The 13,860-nt window shown below is 38.5% G+C and overlaps 1 protein-coding gene across 1 annotated transcript; it reads right to left on the reverse strand.

Annotated features, from left to right (window-relative positions):
• Positions 1–9,103: 9,103 nt before the first annotated feature.
• Positions 9,104–12,072, reverse strand: LOC102683697 (type-4 ice-structuring protein LS-12-like). The gene is made up of 4 exons (XM_006642945.3): positions 11,977–12,072; positions 10,511–10,584; positions 9,748–9,907; positions 9,104–9,476 (listed from the first exon to the last, which is right to left on the reverse strand). The coding sequence occupies exons 2-4, from the start codon at positions 10,560–10,562 to the stop codon at positions 9,251–9,253; spliced, it is 438 nt and encodes a 145-aa protein (XP_006643008.2). The 5' UTR covers positions 10,563–10,584; positions 11,977–12,072; the 3' UTR covers positions 9,104–9,250.
• Positions 12,073–13,860: the final 1,788 nt, after the last annotated feature.

Raw genomic sequence — 13,860 nt, forward strand, 5'->3', positions numbered from 1 at the left:
AAGGTTACGGTTCATGTAGAAACCCCCTGGCCACGCTACCCAATAAAAGCTATATAATCCTGCCCATGTGCTGCCTGCCCATGTGCCCATGCACATATAAGGCCTTCTGGGAATTCTGTAAAAGCCACACCTACTGTATTTGACTATGTGAAAGGCTGCTGTTGGCTGATGCTTTACAGCATGATAAGGCCTACAGGTATATAATGACATTTCAAGTTACACAGATATCAAATCACTTACAGCTTTTAATAGAGGAGGGGTCAACTCTAATTCTGCTGTCTTCAAAAAAATCAAATCAGATCAGTGCATCAGTTCATTCTTAAATAAAGATGAACTGATTTTGCTTCAAATGCTGAAACAGGAAATAGAAGCTCGGGATACGAGCAGGAGCCTGAAAGGATTTATTCATGTTATTCACTTAACTTTGTTTGTTTCACGGAAGGAGGGATTAGACTTTGATATGATTTAACTAGTTTTCATTATGGCCCTGCTTTCTGGGACTCCACAGGGGGATATCTAAAATCACAAAAAATCAGAAAGCAAATTTTATCACATGAACTATCTGTTTGTAGTTCAGAAAGTGGCAGCATCATGCCATGGCAGTACTCATTGAAAGCAGGGACTGGAATACTTGTTTGGTCTGAAAGAAAATTAGATGGAGCGAAATATAGACAAATACTAGCAGAAAGGCTATTTCAGTCTGATATAGACTTTAAAATAAATTGTGTGTTGTTTACACAGTATACAGTATATTAATATATTACGCTTAGTTGCAGTGTTTTGGAAAATGAAAAAGTAGTTTTAATTCAGTTTGTAGGCTGGTACTTTAGTTCAACGGCAGAGTACTTGCCCGTTATACTAGAAACCAGTGCACAAATATTAATTAAATACATATATTATATACATAACAAACAAGAAAACATCATCAAAACTTATCAATGTGTGTGTGTTAGGAAGTGTTCAACCACTTACTCCTTCAAGTATTTTTAGTGTCAAAGATGTTCCTAATCAGGACCTTCTCTTTGGAAAGAACATAGTGAGACCCATGCAAATTTAACCTCCCATCCCCATATTGCTATGGTTACTGGCCATGTCTGAAACTCCCCCAGAGCTGTCTGTACATGGTAAGGACGATTAACGGTGCCCTCTAATTAATTAGGTACTTACCTCATTATCAATGGTAATCTCTCACAGTATTTAATTCCTGCTACTGACCAGATGAGCGCTGCAAGGGATGGTCTGTCAAGTTAGTCTGGGGCAGCAGGTACGAGTACATCACAAAAAACTCAATGTGTCAGCCAGTCAAAGAAGGGTGGAGAGACGTGCCCCATTCCCCCTGAAACTAGACTGCATCTTCTTCTGCCACCTCTGTGAGGCACTGTGGGAGCCCATCAGCCACAGGTACCAGGACTCTGTCAGGCTGTGGCTCTCCATCCCGATGAGGCACCTGGTCTAGTGGACAAATACAGGGCCCAAGGCAGAGAGGCGACCGGAGACCTACACCCACACTGTCAAGTGGAGCAGGCGGTACGAGGCCACAAGGTAGCCAGAGCTCTGCACCAACCACAGAGCCCTGTACAAGGAGATGAGAGGGCAACTGGTCACCAACGAAAAGGCTGCAGGTTCCCAGACAAGTCTGGGAAAGGATGCAGCCAAAGGAATTAGATAATAAGCAGAAGGACCTCAACTGGATGGCCGTGCACAAGAGGCTGGCCACCAGAGAGATTCTTTACAGACACTCGCTCACCAGGAATCTGCACATGTTTCACTGAGGAGAGTGTGAGGCATAATGGAGAAAACTATTCTGCATCCTGCTGGGGCTGGCACTGGATAAAGGGAAAGACTGCTGGTGTCCCTGATAAAACAAGGACTGTGGAACATGAGGAACACTCTCATCCAGCACAACACAGAGTGGGAAGCAGGGGAGCTGGAGGAGAGGATCCCTGTACAGGGACTAAAGAAATCCCTGTTCCTTGCTCCACAGTTTCAGAGCCAGGACAGGGAAATGGACAAGAGCAAGTGGTAGGGCTTGGAGGGACGCTTTCATTGCACAAATCTGGCCCCATCATCCACTTGCAATGTTTGATAATGCACAATCGTCTCATTTGGAAAGGTTTTTTATTTGATGATAGTTTGATATTTTGTTAGCATGTGTACTTATTTTGAGATGTTTTCTTTGAAATAAAGTTTATTTTGATTTAAACAAATCCTGCCTCATTCCTTGCTCAGTGCTCAGTCATCTGGTTTAGTCCCTTGATTCTGCACAGTGTTCCATAGCTTATCTTTTCCCTTGAGCATTTCCCAGATTCGCTTACCACCTCAGCTTGTCTCTTTCAGCCTCTTGTACATCATTCCTCACCCATGCCCTTGACCATGCTCCCAGATTCCTCTCAACATGTCTACCTCTGTTTAGGAATGAAAAAAATTGAATAGTTATTCTGAATGTTAGCTTTTTAATAACACATTTGAATGTAATAATCACAATACATAATCACTGATAGTGGAACAGACATAAACCTTTTTTCTTTATATTGGTCATGTTGATATCCAATGCAGATGGTGGTTCTTACAGACATCTAAACAGAAGCTTTAAAGTCTAATGAGACAGGGACCTCTGTTTACCACAGGGCAGAAGGATGCAATCACCGTGGTTTCACACCAACCACTCCAAACAGCTATCAGACACACTAATGCCCATGCAGACAATTAAAAAATGAAGAAAAGGTCAGAAATAAAGACAATTGTTGTCATAATTACAACAGGATCGTCCAATAATAGTAATGGTAATTTTTTCAGACACTATGTCACCTTTTGCATAATATTGTTAACACTCGCACAAATCAGTAAATAACATTTTTTGAAGATTTTTTAGTTGCCAAGATAGCATGGTGAATAATTGTCACTTGGTATTTTAGCTTTAAACTTTGATAAAATGGATTAATCTATGTAAAACAATTTTTCATTTAATGTTTTGGAATTTTCTATGCAAGACCTCTTTCCAAAACTTGAGGTATGTGCAGGAGTCATTAAGGAGAGGCAGAAAATTGATTGAATTAAGATTATAAGATTAATAATAGAATAAACTACCAAATGTACATTAAAACTGTGATATACTATATACTATTTTCACATTTCCTAGCACAGTCTCGAAATTGTCACCAGAGCTCAGAGGGCACTTGCTTGAATTATGCGTAGTAGTAGAACAGAATTAGTACTTCTACTTAAATGAGCATGATACATATTTCAACTAAATTTCTAAATTAACTGAACTGATGAACTAACAGTAGGTATCGGGTAGTGTTTCTCTATGGGGCTGAAACTTTAAGTACAATTAGATGTTTAGGATGGAGCAGTAACTCTGGTCTTCCACTAGGTGGAGATGTGTATTAGTAATGGTAAGCACATGTCTTCACACCAGGTGGTTCTTCCTCAATGTGGTCAGAAGTCCATTTTGTCCAGTGAACTTTAAGACACTTCATTTCCCTCTCAGTCATTGTACAATTTCTTTGCAATGTCAGATCCATATGTTGTCCTGATAGATAAACTATTGTATTACTTACATTAGACTAAAATATTAACTAAAGATATTTAGTTAAAAAAATTAAAGGACTGAGAGCATTTTTATCTGTAATTAAGGTATGGTCTGATTGACTTGTCTCTACTGTATATTATCGACATGTGTGTTTTTTGTAAGTACGTTAAACTTTTGATGAGGTGCTCCAGATGAGTTTTATAATTTATTGTGCTATTATATTTTTTAAACAAAACATAGTTGTTTAATTTGGTGACACAGTGACAGTGTCTTATGGGTCAACATCATCACAACATCACAACACCATTCTGTGGACAGCGAAGGCAGGAGAGGAAGTCTCCCACTGCACTCCAGTGCTGCTGTGCAATTCCCTCAGCTTGCTTGGTGAATTGGCAGGTTTGAATGTACTGAACTAACAGCAGATGAGATTCATGTTTAGAACTGCAGGAATAATAAAAAAATGAGATTGATGTAATGTATAGATACCTGTACTTAAAATCACTTGTAAGAATACGAATGATAATATTTGCTATGTAGTAATATATATATATAGTTTCTAATGTATGTAATGTATTAGATATTCTAATAATATAATATTGTATTATTTTATCTTATTATTTGTAACACCTTTAACCAAGAAGTGAAGGAAGTTTTACCATAGTTTTTTGTGCAATAGTGTGTTGTTGTGTACTGTAAATCCAGAGCCTTAAACTTAGCCTCCCTTTGGAGTCCCTAGGGATTAGAATATATCCCATGGCCGTCAAGTCATGAAATAAACTCTGAAAATCAAGCTGAGACTTGAGTGGCCAGAATTTCTGCCTCCCATTCATCCCCTGCGCTGAATTTGCCATGGAATTGAACAGAGAAATGTTTTGGAGCTGAATTTGTGTGCTACTGCAAAACCAGGACATCTCAGTCTTTAGTGTTGTTGCATTAGAAGACAAGGAACCTGGTGCAGAGGAAAAGTCTCCTTTATACTCAAGTATGTGGTTGAAGGGGCATCTACAAGCCCCTTGGAGACTGTGTATTGAGCTCTATGTATTATTGTCAAACTGATTAAATTAGAACAGTCCTTAAATACTTTTCTGTTATCTTTCACACTTCCCTGTGCTTTTCAGATTGGCAGCATTCCAGGATCACACTCATATTCCTCTTCCTTATTTGACAAAGATAACTTCAAAGTGATACAATTGGTTACTTAGTTTCATAATACAGTATTCCTATAGAATTACATAGTAGCTCTTCTGTCCAGCATTCTTCCATTCCAGTTCAAACCAGTTCTGTATGTCCACCTTATAAAATACTGCAGCATTAGCAGAAAAAGTAAGTACAGAGTTCACAAAGGGCCTCTCAACAAGCACAATGTGGGAGTAATCCTGTACCAGAATCTGAAATACGGTTATCAGGGTCAGAATTACATGACTTAGAAGATGGTGTATGAAGAGGGGATTTCTGAACCACTCAGTTGGAGTATACCAATCTCCAGCTCTTCTGGGAGAATGTGACAGCAATTGAGGGGAGACAATGTGAGCTTGGAAGCATTATATCATATTATATCATATACTCATATTTCACCACCAAGAATGTATTGCTTTAGCACATACAGAAGGATGGGCAGCAAATAGTGGAACAGTCTGGGTTCATGAGTCCATGCCCATATCAAGAGACCATCCTGGACTACGCCCACAGGTACCTTCTGGGAGGGCACCTGAGGGATTAAGTAAGAGAAAGATTCTGAAGCATTTCTTTTGGTGAGGATTCTTTAAAAAATCGAAGAATTCTACCAGAGATGTGAAGAAAGCCAGAATCGCCACTCAAGATATCACAAAAATAAGTGGGTATCTACGTATATTCTCCTTAACTCATTCCAGATGAGTGCCAGTGGTAAAAAAAAAAACATATTAACAAGTAAGCACATGAAGAGGCACTGATTTACCTCATGACTTCCCAATTCTGTAATAAACACACGACTCAAGTGGAAACAACAAAACAAATAATCAGGAAGCACTTCTTTATTGCTTGGAATGTGGGGGTATTGTGCAAGCTACCCTGCCATGTTTCTGAAGCCCATACACTAGCTGGATGAGATCCTTGGATCAATTAGTTACCAATTACCGAACAGGTTAGATGGGCTTAAAGGCCTCCGATCATTGTGCCCTTTTACACCTTTAAAACCTCTATCACAAAATATGTGAGACCACAGCTACACTCAGTGGTTTAACAGGTTGCTGCTGTGAATCCTATTCAATGCTCTTTAATACATGATTGCAATGGGTACTAGATCCCCACCACCAGGGTTCGTGGTGGCATCGATAGAAACAAGGGCTGACAGCCCCGACCTCTCATAGGATCACTGTAGACTTAAGGCTGCAAGAGGCTTTTCCTTCCTCAGAGCAGCCAACAAGAGTAAGCAGCACACTCTATCAGATGCAGGTCCAGGAGAAGATACCATAAACAGCACGGTGTGATCGAGCTGTAGAGAAAAGCTGTCAGTTGCAGGAGCCAGGGAGAAGCAAGCTGGAAGGGCCTGAAGTGTGGGTGGAGAGTTTTGTGTAACAGGACTCTGGGAGAGAGCAAGAGAATGAATGTATGTTTGAGAAGGCCCTGGTTATAGTGACCTCTCTAAGGTTTATTGTCACTGGATGAGCAGTAAAGAGACATTGGCAGCTGCAGATGCTGAGTGTGAATGGTAAGAGTGCTGGATGTGAAGGTGTCAGGGCTGCAGGCTGGCCTAGCGAGTGTATTGTTAGTGGATGTGTTATTGTGAAGTACTGTATGTAGCAGCTGAGGTGCTGTAGCCTGTATTACGGTAGAATTACCTCTGTGCCGCCACTGGGGTTCTGGGAAAGACCCCGATCAAAAGCAATCTTGTGAGCAGAAATAGCTGACTTCTGTGGCCACCAGAGATGTGGCGCGGCTGTGCAAGTGAATTGAGATGAGCAGCAGAGAGAGCTCATTCAGCCTTTCACAGAATAGCAACAATGTGTGAGATTTAAGATTCTGGAATGGTTACGACAGGGAATGGATTTTGGACTTTTCTACTTCTGGCTCATTTCCGAGGATAACTGAGAGGTGACTGAATTAATGTGTGTAGAGTCATATGAATTTTGTATAGAAAATGCATATATGTATAGCGCATAGACAACTGTGGCATATATTCACAGGCAGTTACCAGTTTTTTTTACTTATTTAGATTTACAGTTCCATTTAAATTAGGAATCTTATAAAATAACAAGGTCTGGTTCTTTATTTTTAGGTCATATTGTCACGCCCGACATCCCTCCCTAGAGGGCGCTCCACTGCTCCCGTTATTGTCCGTGTGATTAAGCTCTCCAGGTGTACCCTTTTAGCATTATTACTTAAGACCAGCTCCTCCAGTCCTTGGGGCTCATCATTAGGGTAAGATGTCGCGAGGCCCGCCTAGCACCAGGAAACCCTACGTCCGTCTCCTGAGGGCATAGGCCTCATCCCCGACACCTCCCGCTTCCTGAGCCAGGGGTCTGGAGGATCTCGCCCCGTCACCCTTGGACCTCCATGTTTTGTTCGTCCGTGTGCTCCCCTCTCCCGGGGATTTTAACTTTGTCACATCCCAGGATGGATTTCTTGTTGATGGACTCTCGGACTGTGCTTTGACCTGCCCTTGGACCCGTTTGGATTTGGATGCCGTTTTGTCTTCCCCGTACACTGTCTCACGGACTGTCACTATTATTTTGTGCACTATTAAACCCCTGTGTGTTCCCTTTTACCACGCCTCCTGTTTTCTCCAGCTCTTGCCGCATCGCATAGGGTCATCTACAAGATCTGACACGGATTTCAGTCCCTGTTCGTGACACATATCAATGTGTTTAATGTTAAGCCCCTAATGTTTCATTTTGTTTTCTGCTTTTTAAGCAGAAAAAGCACCCCTTCCTTTCAAGACAAATACCATTTCCATATTGTGGTTTGAAATAAATTAATATGCCATATTGCTGACCAGGTTAAATAGTACATTGTCTTGACAGTATATATTTTTTGTCTTCTTTAAGAGATGTAATGCAAAATTTCAGATTACACAATGGGACAAATTGCCAACCCAAATATGGTATGGTACCCAAATCTATTAGATTGGAAAAGACACATTTCTGTGTACACTTTACTTTTATTGTGTTTTGAAATGCACCATCAGTGACAATTATTTCTAACACGAAATACAAAAATAGTGTTGCAATTCCCCCATTAATAGTTTATTCAAAACCTATACGCTCAAACTGAAGATGGCTAAGAATGAGATAACTCAGAATTAAACGTCAACAAAAACTGGAGTGTACTGCATTGATAGCATAAGTATTCAGATCTGTGAACTTAATATTTGCTCAAGGCACCTTTGGCAGCCACAAGTCACTTTGGTTAAGACTCACCCAGTGTTGGGATCAGTTTTTGCCTGTTCATCTTGCTCAAGCTCCTCTCACATTGCTTGTGGAAAGCCAGTTTTCCCACAGATTCTCAATATGATTCAAGTCAGGACTTTGACCTTTCACTTTCTTTTTCTTAAGCCACTCCAGTCTAGCTTTGGCATTGTTCTTTGGAGTATTGCTCAAAGTGGCATTTGAAGTGGCATAAATGCAAGCTTTAAAGTAGAAAATAGTTAAACTATGCAAGGATCTGAATACTTTTACAAGGCACGTAAAACCTGGCCAGCTTGAATATCTCAAGTTCATGGTACTGCACCTTTGACTGTTAAGAAAGATGTTTAAAGATGATAGGTAAATGAGAAGAAGATAGATGTTGATTTGGCATACAGAGGTTTGAACTAAAATTCTCACTGAAAGAGAAAACATGATTTTTTTAATGCACTCCATTATTAGCCTATGAATTTCAAATGTTGTTGTCACTAGGTGGCAGCAGCAAACTCTTCAGTAATGCAATATGTTACATAAACGTAATAATGTGATGTTGGAAGTATTTTAAAGCCACTTATTTGAATGGAAATGAGAAAAGCTTAAAGCTGAGAAAATGACTTAAGGCTGTAATTGCTGAAAAAGGTGCTTATACAAAGTATTTCTATTTTTGATATATTTTTTGTTACAGAATAAGAAATATTTTTGTCCCTTTAATTTGTTGTGTATGTCATGTGAATCAAGGGAAATAACTGATTTCAATGTATTCAATGAAATTCTGTTCATAATATGACAATATATGTAATTGCTCAGAGGGTGAGTATCTTCTAAAGGCACTGTACTTTGCAATGAATATTTACAAAGTACATTACTTCTGTTCAATGCTTCTGTTTTCTGATTTTTATTTAGTCTTAATTGTTGTGGGAGTATGGAACAATCTATGCAGCCATGTTTTTATAGGCAACACCCTATAACACCGGTTAAAAAAGTGGCCTTTTCTCGTTTGTAACTAGTTCTTTATGTTTTTATGTTTATATCCACCCATCTGGGCATACTGTAGAATACACTAAGTCAGAGCAATTTGATACCCATGAAGATAGTTTTCCCTCATTAATCAAATGTCAAACAACCCACAAGGGGATCATAGTTGTGATGATGACTGTCATCATGAAAATAAAACAATCACACAGAGATGTTCAGCTTTTGAGCATTTTATTGCATATTGTTTGACAAATGCAGGTAAAGGGGTAGGAGGACAGACATTTGAAAGCAAGCAGACAGTCACAAAGCATGGGCCCAGAGAATTTTACACTAGGGCCACATGCTGGTACGCCCTTGATTTTTACTGCTGGGGTGCTGGAGCCAGGGCTTTAGCCTGGTCCAGGAACTTCTTCCAGAGCTCCAGGAGCTGGACCTGGGCGTTCTCAGCCAGGGGCTTCAGCTGGGACTGCAGGTTGTCAGTCAGGGGCCGGAGCTGCTCCTCAATGTTGTCAACGAGGGGCTTGAGCTGGGCCTGGATGTTGTCGGCCAGGGGCTGCAGCTGAGCTTTGCTATCCTCCAGGTAAGCCCTGAAGTGAGACAGGAGAAAATCAGAATCTTGGAAAGGTGAAATGAACTGCTGTTTCTCAAATGATGCCAGTATTAAAATCTAGAATAACAAGAATTAAAATCCAAAATGAAAAGAACTGCAGTAAAGGTCAGTGTCAGATACAGAACTTTAACACAAAATCATAACAAAGAAAACATTAGATCTGTGTCGTGATAGTAAATTCATACTGAAAAAATTAGCCAGATACTGTAGATGCAGTATGCAATGTGGTTACATTATGGACGACTTACTGAGCCTTGTTTGTCAGTTCCTGAGCCTTCAGTTTCTCCACCAGGTCCTGGGTGCCACTGGTAAGTGTGGCAGACAGGTCCTGGAAGTACTTGGTCAGCCTTTCAAAGTCTGGCAAGGATGGTGGGGCCTCCCGTTTCACCAGAGACAGAGCCTCAGTGCCTGTCAGAGAGCATAGACATGAAATAAAGGCATGTTTCTGCAATTTCACAGGACTTTCTTAGGTGAGAGAATCTTGTGAGAAAGAATAAGGCAGGAAGTGTATATATATATATAAGGTTTGATGTTCTGTGAAATAAATATGCTGTATGAGTCCAGCATATAACTTAAAATACAATTTATGCCCAATATACGTTATGCCCATCTATAAACAAAATATGAAATAACTACTTATATCATAGTTACACTAATTTCTCTTTATATATCATGTTTTTTTCAAAACTTTTGTGTTGTGGAGTGCTACTTTAAATTATCTTATTTGTGCATAATGTGTTTACGTGACTACTGTATTTTAAGAAATGTTATTAATTAAGGAACACCAGTGCAGCGCAGAGCAGTCATGATTACATAGCTTTTAGACCAGACTCATTCCTTGATTATATATAGTAAAATAGGACTCTGGAAAATGCTTCAATGACACAAAAGTAGTCAAATAAGGAAATACGTCCAATGCTAATTATTATTTTCTTTGCTTTTAAATAACAGGTGCCAAAAGACCTTACTGGCACAATGCTATTTGTTGTAAAATGGAAGGGCTGATCTTACCATGTGTCAGGGCTAGCACAACGGCAAGGGCGGAGACCAGGAAAAACTTCATGGCTACTGATTGGAATGGGCACCTGTCAATCACAACAAAATACATACAGTCTTTATATTCTATTGTTCAATAACAGTGAGATCCACAAAGCAGTTAAAAGCACTGATTCGGCTAGTCATTTACAGTCTAGATGAAAATTATGAAAGTTAAGGACAGATAATTTAATCAAGGAAGCCTATGATACTGATACTAAGCCAAGGATACAAAGGTCTATTGCTGAGTTTGAAATAAAGCAATATCATTTTTTCCAAGAACTGTATTTTGTTATGTATCAGTGCCGATACAAAGGTAGATCCTGTTTATTAAGTTTTAAACTATAGTATGCTATCATTAGGAAGACCAGCATTGATGACAATTAAGACTCAACGAAGCAAGGTGTTTTTACTCTGTCCTATAAGTATTAATGCAAAAAAGTGCATAGTTTTGTACACTTAAATTATGTATATTACATTTTTAAGTATTCCATAAAATGAAATGATTGACTATTGGCCTATTATTAGTGTTCTTGAAGATTCAAGAGCTCAAGTTAATTGATTTCATATGCAGAACAAATCCAAGTTTATCTGTTTAATTGATTTCCTCAGTTGTTTTGTTCCTGGCCATCAATGACAGAGATATAAGCAATAGTTTCAAGGTCTGATTCTTAGAACAAAACAGGGGCATCTCTATCAGTGTAGTTTGTTTTGTCAATGAGTCTCCAAACATATCTCCTGTGTAAGTTAATGAATAGCAGGCACTTGGCAACCCTGTTATTTTAGTATTACCAATTACACACATAATGGGAATTTAAGATACTTTTACTGCTATTTTTAAATAGCTTGACCTACACTGACTTTTACTTTACGTGCCTTTACACACCATCACAAACTCCACATTTTTTTGTGTTTTCTGATGTGTGCTTTCTTATTACACTACAAAATACATTTTCTACATTGACCTGATCACCAAAATGGTCAATAGGAAGTATTCTTGGCAAGTATGAATTTATATATTAGTGAAGATATAAGACTGGTATTCTGGAGCATTATACTGTACTTATTTGCTATTTTCCCAGTAATACCTTTTGCCTTTTAGAGTTTGGTCAAATAAAATTGGTCCATAAAATTGTTTCCAACCAACACTTTTTTCTCCCCAGCTAGTAGAGGTGCAAACCATTTTCACTAAAAACCAGAAATCATCCAAAAGAATGATGCATTCATTTATATGGATGTACAGATTTTCACACTTTCTTTCTAATCACAGTTCTGCACACAGGAAAAAGAGTCACTTATCTATTTTAAGTCAGATGTCAAAAAAAGTGCTCAGAACTGAAATGTAAAGAGTACTCCGCTCTAATGTTCAGCTCTAATAGTCCATAGCTACATTTAAAGATACATTACTGAACTCTTTCAGGTCAAAGAATCAAGTGGCTTACCTTTACTGCAAAGGTTCTCAGACTTGATGTTAAGTTGAAGACTCCTAAGGGGACTTTTATAACTCCCTGAAGAAAGAGTAGAAAGTTTTCACCAAAGCGGATTGGCTGTCAGGAATGAGGACACAGCTTCTGATTGGATGGTCCTCTGTGTCAATCTTTGAAACTGTCAGAATTCATTGGCATGAGCAAACATTTTGTTGGCTGACCCTTGATGTGCTTTCTGCCACTAGTGTGATCTTCTCAAAGTCCAACAGTCAGCGTCATCTTCTGCTGACTGAAAAAATTGATTGCTTGTTTATTTATGGTTGTGATTAAGAGATTCAGATTTTTGGAACTAATGAGAGAAAACAACCACCTTCCAATTACAATTCTGCTTTCTAAAATTGTGTTCTATTCCTAAAATCACCACTTTGAAGGAAATATTATTTATACAATTTTTTTGTTTTCTTTCCTTATGAAACATCCCTAATTCAAATTTACCGTGGTTTTACAAGATAATATAATATTTATATAATCAGTATATAGACTAATTATTATTCCTATGTTTTAAACATGCCAGTACTTTATTTCCATCCACCTTATTATTAAATCATTTTGATACAATGTAACAGACTAAATATATTTTAATGGCATTAAGAGGAGGAAGAAGAGGAGAAGGTTTTAGTAAAACTAGCAAAGATTTTTGTACAAAGGATTCTTATTGTTGGTGAATTCACAAAAACAGTAATTAAAAAAATGTTTTCACAATATAATTCTTAGCTACTATGAAAGAGTCAGACTTCTTTTCAGATGCAGGCAAGTTTGCAGAAGTCATTTTTTGCACACCTTCACCACACTATGTCCATATGGCTATGCTAAGTGACCTTTAATCTATTCTACAACCATAGAACCCTTCTAGAGGAAGCTTATAGCATATGTATTAGAATAATTTCTATGTATGTGTATTAGATAAAATAGAAGTGGTGTCTTTTTTTAGTTAATGTTCTATTCTGTGTTTCATTTGAAGTCCAAAGTTGTGTTGTCCTGTTATCATGTAATAATGTAATTCTGATTGAATCAGCCCCCATCACCAGTGGGTATTATCAGTCATTGCTTCACATAACAAAGGAGACAGATAACAGCTGGCCTGTCTGCACACCCCCCTCACACTGCTGTGAGATCAAGTGAATCACAAAGACAAAAGATTAGGTTTGACTGCGTGTGCATATTAAGACGCTAATCAGTTAGGTGATGTTTATTGAGCTTTGACCGTTACCTCATATTTTTATTGCTCTGCCAAAGCAGTGACTTATGTGTCTTATGTGGATATAAAAGTTCACACAGAGATATACAGTGTACTTTAAGACATACAAAAAGCCTACCCTAAAAACAGATTAATATACATAACGGCACAATAATTGTGAATGGAATATTATGGGATATATATTGAGATATTGTTGACATACAGTATGCATTACATCAGCTATCAGGTAAGGAATTTACTCAGAGAAAGCTGACATCAGTTGTGGAGAGTTTGTTTTTTTCTTTCTTGACAAACTTTTGATGTCATTACATGATTACAATAGACAGTTTCATAACCATCTAAGGACTTTTACACATTATATTGGCTGAAATGTGAAGATGGGCTGCAAGAGAAGAAGCTTTACTTATCATTATCTTTCAGAATTTTCTTTCCAAAAGCATGCTACGTTTACTACATGAATAAAGTGATGTAATTAATTTACTGCAAATTAAATCTTATACAATGGTATCACTGCTTAAACGTTTGTAGGCCTTAAGGGGTTGTGAAACTTTCTGATTTCTTGCTCAACATCCAGTACTCAGGTCAAAACAAAAAGGCAAGGGGTCGTTGCCAGGCTGGGGTCATGTGTGATGTGATAGCAG

The sequence above is a fragment of the Lepisosteus oculatus genome, chromosome 27 (genome assembly GCF_040954835.1).
Source record: "Lepisosteus oculatus isolate fLepOcu1 chromosome 27, fLepOcu1.hap2, whole genome shotgun sequence".
NCBI lineage: Eukaryota > Metazoa > Chordata > Actinopteri > Semionotiformes > Lepisosteidae > Lepisosteus > Lepisosteus oculatus.